The sequence below is a fragment of the Petaurus breviceps genome, unplaced genomic scaffold (assembly GCF_028583685.1).
Source record: "Petaurus breviceps papuanus isolate PSGF00001 unplaced genomic scaffold, PetGlider_PUasm1.0 90823, whole genome shotgun sequence".
In the NCBI taxonomy this organism is placed as follows: Eukaryota; Metazoa; Chordata; class Mammalia; order Diprotodontia; family Petauridae; genus Petaurus; species Petaurus breviceps.
Window position 1 is genome coordinate 17,283,177 of NW_027187352.1, and position 20,547 is coordinate 17,303,723.

Consider the following 20,547-nt stretch of genomic DNA (forward strand, 5'->3'; position numbering starts at 1 on the left):
ATCCATCCATCCATCCATCCATCCATCCATCCATCCATCCATCCATCTATCTAGCTATCTAGCTATCTATCTCATGGTCCTAGTCAAATCATTTTAACTTCTGAGTATCCTAGGAAATTCTTTAAGGCCTCAATTTGAGGAGCAGGTGCTGTTTTACAAAGACAGTAGGTGTTTTCTCACAGAAGTATACTCAACTACAAGAATAATAGAGGGGGCTGGGGAAGAGGGGGAAAATGTTGCATGTACTGCCAGCCTCCACAATTTGATACTGCCTAGAGTGTTTCTTTCTCTCAAGGAATGTTTAATGGTATGTTTGTAGAAGGCAGGGGGATAGTATATCAGGAAATGACTTTGGTATAAAAATGAAAGGATTCAGTAAAATATTAAGAATATATAAGGAAATAAATAGATGAAAATCCTTGATCCAGAGATGGCTGTGAATTTTGGTTAGGGAATGTAGTATTTTTAAACACTTTTAGACCAGGAGTTCATAACCTAGTCTAAAGGAACTACACACACACATACACTTGTATTTCAATACGATTGATTTCCTTTATAATCCTATGTATTTTATTTTATGATTTTAAAAATATTTAGTCTAAAAAGAGGTCAATTAGACTTCACCAGGTACTGAAAGCGTCTATGACACAAAAAAGGCTAAGAACTTCTGTGACCCCAATGACACTGATCAATGCCTTCTTTCATTATCCTTGTCATTTTGTTATTTGCGAGTTAAATTCAGAGGTTAATTAAAGGTTAATAAACATTATTAAATGTTAATAAACAATAAAAATTAAGAGGTTAATAAACACAGAGGTTAATTCTTCATTTCTATTATTATTAGTTATTTGACACAATCATTCATATTGTTGCACTTCTGAAATCTATTTGTTTCGCATCTTTTGGCAACATCCATTGGAAAGAATGGCTCACTCTATTTTTTTCTTACCCCTCTTTCCTCCTCTCTCTTTCCTTCTCCTTCTCCTCCTCCTCCTCCTCTTTCTCTCTCATCCCCTTTTGTCTTTCTGTCATATACATATGTTATGTGAGTGTGTATAATATCAGACTCCAATCAGAGATTTTTTTATGCAATTCTATTTCCTTCAATTGTTAGCAGTTTCCCTTCTTTATCCCAGCTAATGCAAAATTTTTTTTCTTTTTAGTATAACTTTTTTTTCTTTTGCACTATCCTCTATGCTGATTTGGTCAAGATCGCTTGACCCAGCCCCACTGATGAAAAATGGCACTATGTTGTTTTTTCAATGTGTGTGTGTGCACACGTGCACACATGTATGCGTGTGTCTGTGTCTGTGTGTGTATGAACTTAAATATTCAGGCCATGAACTTACTATGGTATATGACATAAGATATTGGCCTAAATCTAATATTGTTTGAAGGGATGGTTCTTGGGATAGGGAAAGTGGTGAGAATCAATCAATCAATTAATAAACATTTGCTATGTGCCAGGCACTGTTTTCATTGGAAAATAACTAAACAACCAAGCAAAGTATCCCCAAAAAACCAATAAAGTTTTTTTTTTAAGATACTGGGCAGAACAAGAAAGTCTTTGTGTACATAAAATTAAAATAAGAATGCCTTTAATAAAGGTTGGTCATTTAAGAAATTAACAGATGGATTTTTTCCTCCAACAAAAAAAGAATTTTTCTTTCTTTCTTCAAAATCACAAAGCTGTGCCACTTTTTGCTTGTGTTCTTTGTAAGTTAATACCATAGCACTGTGCAAAACAATTATTCCAACAGCTTCCATGGTGATTTTCACAGTCTAGATAACAACTCTCTAGATTCAGTGATACTGCTTTTCTAATAGAAAGTCCATTCATAGCCTCCTCTTTTTTTTCACTCCAGAAGGAATTGTGTTAGAATTACAGCCATACTTAATTCCCATACTTTGAATAATCTGGTATTTTAATTAATGAAGGCATACTTTTTGAAAATATGTCATATTGCTGCAGATTTGGGGGTTGTTTTGGGGTCACTTATCATGTGATGTCCAAACAAACTTCCAAGGATGTCTGTCCAAATTTACCTAGGCTGGTCCTTAGAAAAGACATATGAACATACAAGATCCAAGTTTTCCCAGCTTGGTAGGACATGCCCTAGCTTAGGCTCATAGGATCATGGAATGGAACTTAAAGGTAATCTGGTCCAATACCTTCATATATAGGAGGAAGTAAAAATCCTGAAGTCAAGAGATGAAATTTGCATAAGGCAATGCAGGTAATAAGTGACAGAGAGATTCTGAACTCAGGTCCTCTGTTCCTATACCCATAACAATGGACTATGTCCTTATATTCTGCCAACATAGCCCTAGAGAACCCAAGGCTAGCTCTACCCTCCAATGAAGCATCAGAAGCAAACTTTAGTGCAGGACAATTTATGAGAGGTGAGAACTCTGAACCCAAGAACTGAATTGACCATGATTGAAGATGATGAGTTAGGGTAATATTTAGATTCCAGAAGTACAACACACACCGGATGAGTACATTGTGAACTAGGACTGACTGAAACTCATCACTTACAAATCCTATTTAGAGATGACCTAAGCTTGGCACCCGTTCAAGCTCTAGATTTGAGGATTTGAGGCAGCATCTGGGGAAGATTATGCTACAGCTTCCAAGGTTGGTTTTCAGAATATACTTTGTGCATCTAGGATCACTTCTTCATTGTTATATCATAGCTGCCCAAAGTTGTCAGAACTACTGAAAGAACTCAAGGTCACTGACCACTGACCACTTCATTCCAACATTAGTTAAGATTTAGAGTTGCAAGGGCCCACATAGTTCACATTTTTTTAAAAACTTTTGTTGTTCAGTAGTTTCAGTTGTTTCTGACTCTTTGTGATCCCATTTAAGGTTTTCTTGGCAAAGATACTAGAGTGATTTGCCATTTCCTTCTCCAGCTCATTTTACAGATGAGGAAACTGAGGCAAACAGGGTTAGTGATTTTCCCAGGATCACACAGCTAGTAAGTGTCTAAATCCAGATGAGCTCAGGAAGATAAGTCTTCCTGACTCCAGGCCTGATGTTCTATCGACTGTCCCATTTAGTTACCACCCCGATTTTTAGATGAGGAAACTGAAGTCAGAGAATTTCCCTAGCATCACACAACTACTAAATGTCTGAGTCAGGATGTGAATCCAGGCCTTCCTGGCTCCAGTTTCATTGTTCTATCCTTCACACAATGCTGCTTCTTTCAAGTCCAACATGTGTGGGTGGGAAATATATTTCCTTTCCTTGAAACATTTTCCATTTGCCTATTAAATTCTTACCCAATCCTTTAAAGTCTGACTCAAATGACACCTCTCCCAAGAAGCCATCCATGATGTGTTTCCTGTTAGTCATCATGTATTCCCTAGGGCATCAAACATTGTATAGTATCGGTGGCCATCTCACACAATCTGATCAAGAAATCCCTATATAATACCTCCAGCCTTTGCCTGAAAGTTTCCAGGAAGGATAAACACTTCCCCCAAAGGCTAGGTGGCATGGTGAAAGGTTGTCAGGCTTGGAATCTAGAAGACCTGAGTTTGAATACAGTCCCAACACTTACTAGTTATGCAAAACTGGTAACTTCTCTAGGACTGTTTTCTCTTCTGTAAGATGGGGATACCAACAGCATCTATTTCATAGGATAGTTGTAAGCACCAACAGAGATAATATATGTAAAACTCCTAGCAAACCTTAAAGGGCTGTGTAAATGTTAACTATGAATCATTATTATTTTAAATATTTAATTAAATAAAGACTATTATGATGGCCTTTCCTCTTTTGCCTTCCTTTGTATGTTTAAATGTTTAGCACAGTATCTGAAAAATAGTATGCGCTTAATAAATTCTTATTGCCTGAATGATCTCTTTGAAACTTCCATTCTCTGTTCCTACTTCTGCCAAACTAACCAAATTTGCCCTGACCTCTCTTACCTGTGGTAACTCTTCAAGGATGAAGATGGTTATCACGTCCCCCTTGACAATGTCTCAAATACTTGATTTGTTGTTGTGGGTTTATTTTGGGGGGGGTTATTTATTTTTGTTGGAAGAAGAAGACTAGTGACTTTAACTTCATAAAGAACTTCCAGTGCAGAAACCCTCTCCACCAAACTTATTTTTATTTATTCATTTTTTGACAAGCCAATCAGGGTTAAGTAACTTGCCCAGAGTCACAACAGCTAGTGAGTCTCAAGTGTCTGAAGCCAAATTTGAACTCAGGTATTCCTGACTCCATGACTGGTACTCTATCCACTGTATCACCTCGCTGCCCCCAGCAATACTATTTTTAACATGGTGTTAGAATTTCCTGAGGATACCAAGAGGTTAAGTAATAAGCCCATGATCAAACAGCTATCATCCAAGGGAAGACTTGAACTCAGGTCTTCCTGACTCCAAGGCCTGTCCTCTTTTTACCATCCATCACACACTTTTTTTCGCGTAAAATTATATATTTCAGGGAAGCTCCTCACCTGAAGGCTGATCAGCAGGTGATGGACTTTTGGGGATACCACAACTCACCTACTACTTGAGGGGGTGGGGCTTCCTAGTCCTTCTGGAGTTCATCTTAAGTTCCATCTTTTATATGAGGCTTTTCCTGATATATCCTCCCCTCCCCCAATACTTTGAACTTTGAACTCCCAAATACTTTGCTTGCATATATCTTACATCTACTTATCCACATGAATATATTTCCCCAGTAAAATATAAGTTCCCTAAGGACAGGGAGTATCTCATTTTTTTCATAGTATCCCCAGAGCCTGGAAGTTAATAAGTACTCAATAATGCTCGTTGATTTAAATTTATCAGAGGTGACGGTTCCTACACAGATGGCATTTGATTATTTAAGTACTGAAGCACTAATATAATGATCAGAGGGGAAAAAAAGGAGACAACAATCTAATGTTGCATGGGGTTGTCTGGCCTCCAAGTGCAGGAGGCATTTAGAGAAAGGCTGGGGAAGCTAAGGAATATGCTGCACAGGGGGTAGGATGTCAGCTGGGTCTTTCAATATGAGCAGATTTTCCATGGCAGAAGGGAGAGAGGCCATAAGTACAACTCCAGCAAGAAACTTTTCTGAAATGAACTAGCCTTTAGACTGCCATTTTCTTGAAGAGTATCCCTCAATAAGATACTTTAAAAGCACAGGAAATGAAGATGTTGGTGATTTATGGCATGGCCCCATTTCCAGGGACTATAAGCTAGACATTTGTTATTTCCCATTCTGACACTGGCCTTTAGAGTGACTGCATCCAGAGATGCTTCACAGCACCCAGAATCAAGAATTGAGATTCTGATTACTTACAGTCATTAAAGCCTGATGACTTTCTGAAGGAGGTGAAGAGGCCATTAGCCTGGGGGTCCTGAGCCAAATTAGAGTCCATTTAATTAAATATTGCTTGTCCCTATTCCATTTGCAATTTCAACTAAATATAATATGATATTAAAAAGACCAGCATCAGTTCAGGCAATCCTCTGATGGCCTGTCAGGGGGAAGAAAATGACCCTGAGTTCTTGAAGGCTCTACCACTGTGATTCAAATCCTGACAGGTCCCACCTGCAAATGATGTCAGTCCATGCCCCACTGCCAGGTTTCCAAGCCATCATCTGAGGTCCAGTATAGCTCAGCTATGAAAAGCTCATCAGAAAAGTGTCAGCAATCGAGTACGCGTTTTTTGTTTGTTTCAGCAATTCTTGAAGTCATCTAATAATAAGGCATGAGGTAGAGTGGGGAAGGTGGGAATGCTACAGTACAACTACTACAAAATGGCATTTATAAATCACACTGAAATTTGCAAAACACCATAGGCATGATTTCATTTGAACCACACACCAAGCCTGTGAAGTAGATCATTTTGCTTATTGTTTGGCTGGATTTAGTTTTGATCTGGACATGTGACTTTGTTAGTGTATGAAATTCTTTGTTGGGCGTTTTCTTGACAGAGACACTAGGGTGGTTTGCCATTTCCTTCTCCAGCACATTTTCCAGAGGAGTAAATGAGGTCAACAGGATTAAGTGACTTGTCCAGGGTCACACAGCTAGTAAGAATATGAAGCTAGATTTGAACTTGGGAAGATGAGTATTCCTGATTCCCAGCCTGGGACACTGCACCAACCTAGTTGCCCATATGAAATTCTACCAAAGTGAACTTGCATCTACTCTGTAATTTTTAGTCTGCTGTCCAGGGAACTGAGAAATTATGTGCCTCAGTCAACATCACACAATCAAGTTGGATCAATAGCAGGATTTAAACCCAGGGCTTCCTGACTCTCAAGTGAGATACCACAGATATTAGTGTCCTTAATGTACCAAAGAGGAAACTGAGGAAAGCAAGCATTAAATGCAGGATGTGTTTTCAGGCCATCTTCTTGCCTCCAAATCAAGCATTGTTCCCAGTATTCCAGACTGCTCAGTGTCACTGGAGGCAACAAACACACAGATGTAGTTGGGAATGTTTGATGCAGTGAAGCACAAATTCTTTTTATCTAGGCCTAGTTTCTGTCTCATCAACACACAAGTAATGGGAGTCATCTTTCTAACTTAAAGACTTCTATGCAGCTAGCAAGATGGAGTATGTGAGACTTATGTTAAGAAAGGTCTGAGTTCAAGGCCTGCTTCACATATTTACTATCTGTGTGACCTTGAGCCAATCATTTAAACTCTCGGCCTCAGTTTCCCTATCTATAAAATAGGGATAATAATACCACCTCTTTTCAAAGACTGCTTTGGGCACAAATGAGATTCTCTTTTTCTCTCTCTGACTGTCTGATTCTCTCTGTCTCTACACAGGCACATATACACACTTATATTATATGTACAAATGTAGATATCTATACATAATATTGATATGCAAATATCTATTATTATTACTAACATTTAAATAGTATTTAGCATGTGCCAGGCACTAAGCTAATTACTTTAAAATTATTCTCTCATTTGATCCTCACAACAGCCCTAGGAGGTAGGTTCTTTCTTTCTTTCTTTCTTTCTTTCTTTCTTTCTTTCTTTCTTTCTTTCTTTCTTTCTTTCTTTCTTTCTTTCTTTCTTTCTTTCTTTCTTTTTCTTCCTTCCTTCCTTCCTTCCTTCCTTTCATTCTTTCTTTCTTTCTTCTTCTCCATCTCCTTTTTATCATTGTTATTACCACAGTAACTCACATTTATAGTGTTCTGCACAATTTACAAGGAGCTTTCTTCACCACTACCCTCACAAGAGAGATCATTCAAGCACTATTATTCCCATTTTACAGATTGTAAAATTGAGTCTAAATGATCCTGGGTCTCAGAGTTACAAAATATTGAAGTGGGATTCAATTCACGTCTCCTGATTTTTTAATGTTCTGTTCTTTCCTCTCTGACAGGCTACCCCTCCTCACCATCCCTACCCCCAATAGTGGCACATTAAAGAGGTAAGAGATAGTGCCATTCCCAAAGTGTTTCCAGATAGAACTACAATACCACTAGAACTCTTAGACCCAGAGATAACTTGTATGATTTTCTAAAGGCTAAAGCCTAGGCTTCCTAACTCTTCATGTGGCATTTTCCCCCATTGTACCAATAGAGATCATCCCAACCAATCTGCACACGTGAACATCTAGGTGGCACAGTGGATATAATATTAGACTGGAGTCAGGGAGACCTGAATTCAAATTCAGAGTCATATACTTACTAGTTGTGTGACCCTTGATATTTAACCCTGTTTGCTTCAGTTTTCTCATCTATAAAATGAGCTAGAGAAGGAAATGACAAACCACTCTGGTATCTTTGCCAAGAAAACCCCAAATGGGGTCTTGAAGAGACCAACTGAAAACAACTGAACAACAATATGCCTGCCCAAACATGCATACTCCTTTCCTTATTCTCACTGCCTTCATCTTCACTTGGGCTTTTATCACATCTCACCTGAACTACTGCAATAGCCTTCTAATTGATCTCCTCGCCTCTAGTTTCCCCCCGCTCCGATTCTTTATTTATATAAATACCAAATTGATATTCCTAAAGCACAGGTCTGACCATTTTATTTCTCTGCTCTTGAAGCTTGAGTAGCTCCCTATGGCTTCTAAATCAAACACAGAAACCTCCATTGGGCATTTAAAACTCATCACGATCAGGTTCCTATTCGTGTTTTTTTTTCCCCCTAGACATATTTCACGTGATTCCCCTTGCATCCTCTATGTCCTAACCAAACTGGCCTACTGTCTATTTCCAATAAACAATCTCTACCTCCATGAATTTGAAAGGGATTTGGATACCTGAAATGTTCCCTTTCTTTTCTTAGAATCCCTCACTCCATTCAAGGTTCAAATCTAACCTTCTACAAGGGGATTTCTCTGATTCCTTCCAATTGTTAGTATTCCTCTGTTCCCCAATTACTTTTTATTCATTTTTTAAATTTATCTATCTATTTAAATTTTGTTTCCCCCAATAGAATATAAGCTTCTTGAGGGCAAGTATTTTTCTGCTTATTTACTTTGTTTCCCAGAATTTGTGGGACAAGAATTCAGGTTCCACCTAGCTATAATCCTGGATCTTAGAATAGTAAAGGCCCTTAGCTGTGCCTAGTTATTTAGGCCCACCTTACATCCCATTCAAGAATTCCTTCAATTTCCCTTATAGTTGGTCATCTTTTTAAACATTTCCAACATTGGGAAATTTGCTGACTTCCAAGTTAATGCCATCCTCTTTCTGTAACCTCTCATTTTAAGGAAGATCTTAAATATATTGAACCAAAAAATGCTTGCTATAACTTCTATAAGAGTAATTCTATATCCTCATTTACTATAGTGCTTGAAATATTTGAATAAACATCCTACATCCCTCTAATTTATTTCTCCTCCAAGTTCAAGGGAGAAACCGGAGGGCAGAGGGAATGGATGCCTCACTCCCTTGAGTGTCCTCTCTAACATAAAGGAAAATAATACATCCAGGGAATTACATGGCACTGGAGCAAACCAGAGCTCTCAAAAAGTGCAGTCACAAATGTACTGAATACAAGCATCTCCATTCTCTATAAATATTTGCTTGAAATAATAGACTATACAGAATAAAAGCTATTGGAAATTGGATTCCTATCAGAATTGAGCCTTTCTAGGATGTGGATACGAGCAAAGGGCAGTAAAAAGAAGACTTGGAAAAGAATGAGGAATCATTAATACCCCCAGTACAGCAGCACTCTAACAAACAGCTGAATGCACCGAGTGAAGGACAAAATTCTGTGGAACATGAAATAAATAGATCAGGCAGGGGGGCACAGGATCTGATCAATTCAGGCTGCACTGGCAAGAAGAGATGTTGAAAACTCTCATGGGTAACTCAACCTCAACACACATGCAAATACTCAGAACTGCCCAGAGAGAGGCCTAGTGGGATTTTCTGATCCTTAAAATGATCTTTATGCATCAGCTGACACACGTGCATTTTCCAGGGCTGGATTATATTGAGATTATATGAACAAATGTGTGACCCTCACTAGCTTTTGTAGATGCACACGGTGATCACTCTTCCCAGACTTGTTGATTGCATAGCTTAAGGAGAAGTAGGTTCTCATCACCACAAGTCTCTCCTTTGATCAATGCAACCATATCATAAATAAAGTGTACACTTCTTGAGGGGAAGGACCATAGTTATTTTGATCTTTGGATCCCCACTGTCTACAGTTCTTCCTGGCACACAAGTGGCCCTTAGTGATCATCATGCTGTTGTTTATTTCAATGCCTTGTTGCTAAAGAATGTCCACTCCAGTGTCTAGTGATAGATTCCTCTCCCACATGCAGAACATTCCAGAACTGTGGTAATTTGAACTGTTAGCCAGGGGAATTGCGTATTATTTGATGCTATGCATGCCTCAGCCTTGGCGATTATAATCTTTCTCTGGTAGGTCCCGCTGAGTGAGTTTACTCCTAAAATTCCAGCTTCCCTGAGACACTGATTTACCTGTGTCTTTGAAAACTTGTTCTGGGGCTAAATGCTGTAGATAGGTTCACAAATGTAAAAAAAAAAAAACTAAACTAAAATTTCACAGTTTAGATATTCCTTCAGAAATATGAACCTTTTTTGCATTGTAGATGTCTTTAGTTGTCTGCTGTGACTGATGGACCCCTTCTTGGAATAACATTTTAAAATACACAAAATAAAATACATATTATAAGGAAAACCAATTATATAGAAATGAAAGTGTATTTTTCTCACCCAAGTTCAGAGATTGCCAGAAATCTATCCGCAGAGCAGGGCTTGTGGATCTCAGGTTAAGAACTGCTGGCCCAGTCTGATAAGCTCTTTCAGTTATAACAGAAATATTCCTGAGAGGGCTGTCATTCAACTGCATTTTACAGTGTGTCAGTTTAGCTGAGCAATTTAATCTGGACATACAAATAGGGGCAAATGAGATAGTGCCTGCCTACAAGGAGCTTCCAGTCTGAAAGGGGAAGACAACAGAAAAGGAGAGAGAAAGTGGCAAAGGGAGAAAGCTGGTAAGAAGAAGGAAGAGAAGTGAGGAGAATGAAATGAGGTGAAAGTGAAGTGAGGAAGGGTGGAGCCCCTCTCTTAGTGATGGGAGAGATGGCCTTAAAGTCAGGAGGATCTTAGATCAAGTCCCATCTCCAACATATGCTGCTGAGGAAAGTCATTTAGCCTTTCACTACAAAGAAAAGGTGCCAGCCTACATCTGTAGAGGGATTTTCTTCATTGGGAAATTTCTACACACGAAATCACAAGTCTGGTCCCTATTGACTTCTAGGTGATACAATGGTTATCACTAGCTGAATGACCCTGGACAAGTCACTTAACCTATGTTTGCCTCAATTTTTCCAACTGTGAAATGGGGTTAATAATAGCACATACCTGAAAACACTTAGCACAATTCATTGTTGAGTCATTTTTTATTCCTTTCCAATTCTCTGTGACCCTATTTAGGGGTTGCTTAGCAAAGATACTGGAGTGGTTTGTCATTTCCTTCTCCAGATCACTTCTCAGATGAGGAGACTGAGGCAAAGAGGGTTAAGTGACTCACCCAGTGTCACACAGCTAGAAAGTGTCTGAGAGTCAGATTTAAATTCAGGTCTTACTGACTCCAGGGCTGGGTCTTCTCTCCATTGCACTACCTAGCTGCCCCTTAGTACAATGCCTGGCATATAACAGATGCTTCCTTCCTTGCTTTCCTGATTTTTCTAGTGACAAACTAAAATATGTTTGAAAAAACAAGGTAAATTACGATTTAAGAGTATAAATTAATTTACAGTGCTTAACCCCCCTGGAAGGAAGCAGGTGGGCTAATGCAAAGTATATTGGTGACCCTCAGACCTTTACAGGGTATGATCTGGACAGCCAACCAGCAGATAAAAAACTAAAACTCAGATCCTCTGTATAGAGGCCTAGTTGTCCTTCTATTACATCAAATGGCCTTTCACAGAGAAGGAAAAGGGAGCTAAGGAGAAGCTTGAAGGAGTAATTTTCGTGATTTTGATTTTTTTCACCTCTCTGGTAAATGGTTTGTTTTGAAGGGGGGCTGGGGGGGGGGAGACTACTGGCTAAAGTGAGTTTGTAGAATTATCTAGGAATTTCAATTACCTACCCCTAAAGCTTTTCCTCTCCCTTACCACACATAATAGAATGCTTTCTGGACTTTTATACGATTTCACTTGAAGTATTTTTCTACTCTAGAGAACTGAGAAATGGCCCTTCCAGTCCATCAACCCTTCACCATTCACAGGTATTGATTAGGGGAAACAACACATAAATATACACAAACAGACACTCAGAGAAAGGATTTAGGCAGCAAAAACTCCCAATTCTGCAGCATTTGGAGCTTTAAAAAGGACTTTCTTTGTCTCAATAACCTGATAAAGCAGCAGATGCAAATATTATTGTTCTCCTCTTACAAATGAGGAAACTGAGCCTTGGGGAGTTGACGTAATAATAATGATTATAAAAATATTGATTAAAATTAAAATATAGCAAGCATTTATATAGTAGGCACAACTCTAGTCCTGGGGTAAAGAAGAGTTAAGTTAAAGTCTGGTTTCAGACACCTGCTAGCTATATGATCCTAGGCAAGTCACTTAACCTCTGTTTGCCTTAGTTTCCTCATCTATAAAATGGAATGATAATGGCACCTACTTAGTAGGGTTGTTGTGGGGATAAAATAAGGTAATAGTCATAAAGAACTTAGCACAGAGCCTGGAATGTAGCAAACACTATATATAAGTGCTATCATAATCATCATCATAATTATTACTATTACCAATTATTAGCTTTGAGTTTTGAAAAGAGACTGAAAAATATCATCCCATTTTATCCTCACAACAATGTTGGTAGATCAGGGCTCTTAGGAGAAGTGTCAAACAAGGGTGAGGGGGTCTTGCACAGGACAAAAATATTCTTTTTTTTTCCTTTGTAAATTTTATTTTATTAATAATATTTTATTTTCCCAATTGCATGTAAATACAGTTTTTAATATTTTTTTAATTTTAAATTCCAAGTTCTCTCTATTCTTTTCTCTCTTCCCTCCTCCCAAAATGGGAAGCAATTTGATATAGGTTATACATATCCTGCAACACTCTTGAATGGGGAAGGAACCGGATTATAAAGAAAATGGGAAATATTTAACAAAAATAAATCAAAACACAACAGAAGAAAGATAATGTTAATATGTGTTTTGCTAAGTCAATAGATGGCCTGCAGGTATCCTAATATATGGTTTAGAGTCCCAGTTTCCATTTGAAGTTGACACCCCTGCTATTATTAGGCGTGTTTTACAGATGACAAAACTGAGACAGGGGGATGAATCTAGGGTCACATAGCTAAGTATCTGAGCCTAATTTGTACTTAGATCTTCCTGACCCCCAGTCAAACCCTCACCGGAGAATTCATCCAGCTGCCTCTGGCTTCCTCTTTTCCACACAGCTAGAATGATGGCGCCAGGATTCTAGTTCTGGGCCCCTGGAATACTGAATCCAGTGCTCTTTCTACTGGGCCACACTGCTCCTCTTACTCCTTCCAGTCAGCCCACGAGTGAGTTCTGGCATACTGAGGGACTTTGGGTAGAATTCTAAGTAGGATTTTTCTGCAAAATTTCTGCAAATAGCACAATCTGCACTGAGGAAAATGACACAAAAAGGCTCTCCATTGAAGAACTAGAATGAGATGTTGGCAAATAGCTCCAGTGGGAGTTGGGTGTGTGAGCTCACCTGGCAGCTTTCTGGTTCTTCACTTAGTACTCTTGACAAACCAGGTACAAAGCTGTCCTTCTAATTCTGCAAAAGGACTGAGAGCATTGTGCTCAATCTAGTGCCATCTATACCAACAGTTATAGACTTGACTGTTAAGCTTTTGCTAAGTCCTGACAGTATTCTCCAGGGACAGGCACACTCAAGCAGGAATTCCATTACCATAAAACACACTTCTCCTTTTCAGAACCTACTGTACAATTTGAAGAACTTAGATATATTGGGGAAATTACATCCTGGAAAAAAGCATTGGCTCTGGAGTGAGATCACCCTGTTGTAAATTCATCCTCTGATGGTTATTCATTTGGCCTTCGGAAAGTCACTTAACTTCCCTGGGCCTCAATTTCCTCATTCATTAAATCAGATGGTTGTACTAAATGGCACTGATGTTCAAATACCACCTATGTGAATTATCATCTGTGTGACTTTTCAGAAATCACTTAACCCACCTCAGCTCCTCATCTGTAAAGTAAGGACATTGGCCTAGATGACCTCTAGGGTCCCTTCCAGATCTAGATCTAAGTTATTATCATCTTTTCTGTTTCTGTTTTTCTTTTTTTCCCCTCTATACTTGTTTTTTTTTCTTTTCTTTTCTTTTTTTTTACAGGGCAATTGGGGTTAAGTGACTTGCCCAAAGTCAAATGGCTAATAAGTGTGTCAAGTGTCTGAGGCCCAATTTGAACTCAGGTCCTCCTGACTCCAGGGCCAGTGCTTTATTCACTATGCCACCTAGCCACCCCTATACTTGCTTTTTCTTTATTATTCTCTATCATTTTTTTTTTACCTTGCTCACTAAAACTACTCAGGTCCCCTAAACTTAGAATCAAGCTACCTCAGCTACCAAGGATTCCTCTTCCTGTGAACACTTTATAACTCCCCCAAGATAGGGCTCTACACACAGTAGCCACTTAATAAATGTTCTTTAAAAGGCATTGAGTTTCAAATAATTTATTAAATTTTAGGCACTTGGATAGAAGATAAAAATTGGCCCAATTTCTTTCCTCAAATAAGACCTAGACAAATACATATGACACAAAATAGACTATAAAAAGAGCTATCGTGTGATCCACAAGATAAATGAGATTGGGGCAATTAGGTGGCACAGTGAATAGAGCACCAGTCCTGGGGTCAGGAAGACCTGAGTTTAAATCTGACCTCAGGCACTTACCATTTACTAGTCATGTAACCTTGGGCAAGTCACTTAACCCCAATTGCCCCGCCTTCCTCCCTCCAAAAAGAAAAAAAAAAGATAAGTGAGATGGGAGTACTGAGAGTAGGGAAATCAGGGGAGGCCTCATGGCACCTGAAGTACATGAAGAAAGAAGACAGAGATGCCAACAAGGAGAGATAAAAAGGAGTTCATTTCAGATATGGGGTACAGCTGTATGAGTACACAGAGGGAGGAGAGGGTGAAGAAAGATCATCCTGCTGGTTACCACCTCGGCCTTTTGCTCACCAAAGGCTGATGCATAAGGACTCTCCTGTCATCCACTTACTGAATTTACTGCCCAATGCAGTAGGAGCCATCTCGGTGCTTCTTCTGGGCCTTCTCCTTGGTCACTCTTCCTACTTTGTAGCTGGGACTGAAGTCAGGGACCCTGCTTCAATATCCACTTTCTACTGATGTGATCATGGGCGAGTCAATTCAAGTGTGTATGTACCTTCAGTTCTTCATCTACAAAATTAGGGGACTGGCCAAAATGACCTTTAAAGCTCTTTCCAACTCTAAATCTGTGTGTGATCAGCACGGTTCTGGGTATGTTTGTTGTTCAGTTATTTTTTTTTTTCAGTTGTGTCATACCCTTTGTGAAACAATTTGGGGTTTTCTAAGCAAAGATACTGAAATGGTTTGCCATTTTCTTCTCCAGTTCATTTTACCAATGAGGAAACTGAGGCAAATAGGATTAAGTGACTGGTCCAGGGTCACACAATAAAGTGTCTAAGGCCAGATTTGAATTCATTTAGATGAGTCTTTTTGACTCCAGGCCCAGCACTCTACTTCATCACTTAGCTGCACCTGCTGGGTATATAATAATTGATTAATAAATGTTTATTGATTAATTTATTGACCACCTCAGGTCGATGAAATTTCTTAAAGTGTTAGAGGTAAGGAATGCTCAGGGTTCACAGGACCATCTCTCTAAACCATTCCTGAATAGAAATGGTTTCTTCAAAATCCAACTATCTCTTGAGAATGTCCAGGGGAAGGGAAACTCTAACCTACAAGGCAAAGCATCCCTCTCTGGCAAGGCCAACAGCTCACAAAGAGGATAAAGATTGTTTGCTTCTATGGTTCAATTTTAGGTAAGACTGAAATTTGATTTTGTGTCAGTACCCTATACCCTGAGTATGACCTTTTTAAAGTCATACTAGCCCACTTCATTTTTTTCCTATTTGTTCATCATTGAGAATATTTTTGTAAAGTGTACCATCCAGGTGTCAGGGAGAGGTGTCAGACAATAGCTTATGGCCTCTTATTACCACAGTGCATGTCTGAATGAGGTGGGAGATTCATGATGTGAGTTCAACATGACCTCAGGATTATCAGCCAACAGGACAAAAGAGCCTCTGTAAAAAGATGATTTGTATCCTGTGTGTGAGTTGGTAGGAGGGGTATGCCCAGGAGTCTAAAAGTCTCAAAGAAGGTCATCTACTGTTATCAGAGTGCTTCTTTTGTTCAGTGATCATAATTTAGTAGGGAAATTGCATGAATGTATATGACTGAGATAATTTGTCATGTTACACGGAAAGAATTCATTAAAGAGAATCTTAACTGTGTCCCTATCTGTCCTCTCCTTTCCTTGATATAGCCCAACATGACAAGGCAGAATATGTTTTATGAGAGTCATTAATGCACTATGAGCAGTCAAAGACACAAGTAGGTCAGGATGTACCTCAAATGTATGGCAAAAATCCTCTAAAGTAGGACTTTTCAGAGAACAAATAGAACAAAGAATCAGCGATCAAAAGTATATACCCTGAAAGATGAATTAGGGCTCAGTTAAAAAGAATTAATCTAAAAATTGGGTGATTAAAAATACGTTATACAAAATATAGCCTATATAAGAAGATAAATTCTTATAAAGACCCATTGAATGTTCATCCTGGAAAAGTTCGTAGTGATTGTCTATTCCAGGGATTCCTAATCTCCCTTTTTGAAAATATTTCGTGGATCCCTTTGGCAGTCTAGTGAAGCCCATGGATTCCTCAGAAATATGTTTTTAAATAACTGAAAGATATGATAAATTTTAGCTAGATGCTATATGGATTCCTTTCCTTTAAACGTATTTTTAAATAACTGAAAGAAATGCTAAATTTCATTTAGATATTAATTGTAATTATTTTCTCCCTCATCCAAGTTCATTGACCCCTTAACATCTATCAAATGACCTATTGGAGTTCTGGGGATCTCGAGTCAAGAACCCCTGATATAATCCTACTCTGTCAAGTTAAATATAGGCAAACTGAGACCTAGAGAGGCAAATTTGCATTTGAGTTTATGGGCATATGATGAACTCTAAGGTCTATGTCAACTACAGGACCTATGATCCTTCATGCCTTTCTCAAGACAAGGGGATCATTAAAGTCAGAACAGAGAGGAAAATTCAGATTTTCAGATTCCCAGGCCAGTACTATTCCATATATCCTATGTTGCTTTGCCAGTGCTACCTTACTTTTGTAATTAGATCTGGAATAAAAAAGATGTAGGAGACTGACACACAGTGTACAGAGTGGGAAGAGGAAGCGTCTTGGAATGCCTTCTGTTGGGGTGAAGGTGCCAAGGCGCTTCTCTCTGAGAATGGGTGTCATTTTAACCAGGATCACTTCAGGACCTCTCTCAAGTTTGAGATGCAAGTAGGAGTAATGTAGGGGCTTCCACAAATACAGGGAGGTAGTAACAACAGCTATGACTAACAGAAGCAAGGACTGCATATGTGATCATAGCACAGGGGGCTTCATACACATCCCCACTTCTACTCCAAAGCATCTGATAACAAAGGATCTGACATGAGGATAATGGCAGTAAGTTAACAAGGGTATATGAGGCAGAAGAGGACTGAGAGTAGGCACACTCATCTGCTCCTAATGGCACTATTACTACTGAATATGATCATGAGAGTATCTGTCTCACATCTCACAGTTAACTTTTTTTTTCCCAAGCGACGGAACAAACATCATACGGCTTTTCAGCTTGCAGCTGTCAAAATTGATTTACAGAGATCCAACTAGAAAACTTGGGAATCAATTAGACGAACTTCAACCCGCACAGCCTTCTTTGATACACTGAGGTGGTTCCCAAGTCACAGAGGAAAGCACCATGGCTTCCAGCAGCAAGCATCAAAACAATGAGAGCTTCAAAGCTGATTTCTTTCAACTTCTGACAAAAGTGACTCTCCTGGGCTTCAGTATCTAAAATAATGGCTGTTTTAGTGATAAAATAGTTCTTCCCAGGGATTTTGTAAAAAGAAAGTTTCCTCTTCCTTTTAGACTATCTCAATTATAGTGTCTTTAACATGAGTTACAGAGCAGGCTGATTAAAGCAATTAATAAGCTCTTCTCCAATTACCTTATCTCCCTTATCAAAATGCAATCACCCTGGCTATTCCAGAGGGAAGTCTTCTAAACACACCCAGAAAATAACAGCCTGATAAAAGAAATAATGATTTGTTCCTTTCAATGGACTACCTATAAATATAAGCCCATGTTTCCCTATACAAGATTATAGACATCAGCACATGGATATTGCACCCCAAAAAAGAAACAAACTGGGGAGAAATCACAGAAAGTCAGAGACAGACTGAATAGAGAGCAACTTCAGTGATTTGTCTTAGACACAAAGCACAGAATTCTTACTGACAAATTGTGTATCTTCCTCTAGTTCTCCAACTTTGTACTATGCATAACATGGGGAGGATATATTCAACTTTTGGGTTCACACTGGGAGGTTGTCTATTAAAGTGGATTCCATAGATCTGGCATGAGCATAGATCCATATTGGAAACACTGCTTCTCCAAAGGGGCCACTGAATTTGGAAAAGGTCTATTATCTAAATCACTCAGCTCTGGCTTTTCCTTGTGTCATTATTCACTCTTCATCCCTGACAGATGCTTTTAAAAATTGTAGAATTAAAATTCTCCTCGACTCAAAGCTAGAACCCTTTCCCAAAACAAACACCCCAAAGATCTGTCCTATCCTTGGGTATATGAAACACTGAGCACTTTCCTAGATTTTAAAAGCGAAAGACAGACTAGATTCCAAAACAAAGAAAAATAAATTCTTAGAAGGGGTTTAAAAAAGTCATATTTTCCTTACCGGTATAAATGCATGTTGCATAGCTTGCTCACATTTTTTTAAGGAAGCAATAGTATCCCACAAATACTGATAATCCACAGCATGGGAAGCATTTGGCCGGTCCATGGTGAAGGCTGGTACCACTCTAACTGAGCTCAAACAACCCAGTCGAAGGGGGAAAAAAAAGGGACTGCAGATCTGTTACATAAACTTCTTAATTAGATCTGCTACACAAACTGCTATCTTAGGACTGAAAAAAGTTAATCAGAGCATTTCTTTCAGGGGATAACTGGGCATGAGACAGATGTTGTCATTGGGAAGGATTTTCATTCCCACACTTGTGAAAAGCAGGACCATCTATGCTCCAGCCGTCTGCATGCTGGTCTGTCAATACTGAACATACCATAAGTGTGTGGGGGAGAAGGGGTAGTAGGAGGAGAGATGTGAGAAATTTTCTAGCCAGAGATTTGGATAGCAAGTCATAAGAGAAGACACTGAGGAGCTTGGGGACAGTGAGCAGAGCTTCATGATGAAACGAAAACACATACAAATACTTAAATAGTATATAGACATGTTTTAGAGTGTGTGCAAGGCTTTTACACAGAGAAACTGGGTAAACACTCTGGGTGACCCCATTTGAAGATTTTTTTTTCTTTTGGCAAAGATACTATGTGGTTTGTCATTTCTTTCTCTAGCTCATTTTACAGCTGTGGAAACTAAGGCAAACAGGGTTAAATGACTTACCCAGGGTTATACAGCTAGGAAGCTTCTGAGACTAGATTTGAACTTACTTCGATGAGTTTTCTTGACTCTGCCTGGCACTCTATCTACTAGGCCACCTAGCTGCCCAGGTATGATAGTCATATTTATTTAATTCTTCCTATCTGCAAAGTAGTTTCCCTACAATAAAACTGTGAGTAGGGGAGTGATAGCAGTAATCTCATTTTACAGATAATGAAACTTAAGGTTCAAAAAGTTACAGGATTTGTTCAAGGTCACACATCTAGTAAGTGGTAGAACACTGACTGACACTAATTTCTGAATGTCAAGTGTAGAGTCAGAGAACTTGGGGTGGAATTTCATGTCTACTGCTGTCCATGTGACCTTGACCAAATCATTTTTTCCTTTTTCTTTACTCTTTTGTAAAATGATGAAATAAGGGTGGCCTAGATCATCTCTAAGGTTTTTTCAAGAGGTTAACACTCTATGGTACTAAGATTCCAAATTCAATTCACTTTTCACTACCAACTAAGCTATCTAGTTCAGTCTCTACCTGATTCAGGAATACCCTTTACAATATTTTATTCATGGAATGATTTGTTCAGTCATGAGACAACCTTAGTTTTCTAAGTTTTTCCTTATGTTGAGCCTAAATTTGCCTTCCTTTAACTTAGATTCAGTGGTTCTAAAGGTTCTAAATGGGTTTTAAGTTGTGAAGAGAAGTCCAATGCTTCTATTGCCAGCCTGCAAGTTTGTGAAGAAAATGATCATGCCCTTTCTGATTCCACTTCTTTCAAGTCTTTCTTCTGTATATAATTATATATTTATATTATATATATATATATAATTATATAATATATTATATTATATATTATAATTTAGACCCATCATTTGCCCATCTGGGCAAGTTCCAGTTTGTCAGTATCCCTCCTAAAAAGGGGAACTGAGAATTTGGCACAATGTTCCTGATGGGTTCTAACAGGTGAACAATACATAGAGAGATCATCTGTCTCATTCTGTCTGTGTGCTATTTCTATGCATAAATTCTAGGATTGAATTAGCTTTTGTGGGCAGCACATACACATGTGTGTGTGTGTGTGTATATATGCCTTTATATACACAGAAAAATATACAAAAATACAAATGATAATTTATATTGAGATAGTTTATTACTGTTAATGCTATTGTAATAATCTGATTAGGCAGCTACACACATAGAGTGTGTGGTTAAATAATCACGTGTCAGGTCTCTTGACATTTTGTTATAAGATCTGGAAGTGATGTTTTTTGCACCTTCTTCCAGGCACTCTC

General features: G+C 38.6%; 1 protein-coding gene across 22 annotated transcripts in view; it reads right to left on the minus strand.

Annotated features, from left to right (window-relative positions):
* The window catches only part of DLG2 (discs large MAGUK scaffold protein 2), a 2,470,643-nt gene that overhangs the window by 1,024,493 nt on the left and 1,425,603 nt on the right, over window positions 1–20,547 (minus strand). The window contains exon 1 of one of the 22 annotated variants that reach the window (XM_069070982.1): window positions 18,538–18,879. The exons of 20 other annotated variants lie outside the window; for them this stretch is intronic. In XM_069070982.1, the coding sequence (XP_068927083.1) occupies window positions 18,538–18,642 (105 nt within the window). In that variant the 5' untranslated portion in view covers window positions 18,643–18,879. Of the gene's footprint in view, window positions 1–18,537; window positions 18,880–20,547 lie in introns of those variants that run through there. One more of the 22 variants, XM_069070980.1, reaches the window with a different exon arrangement.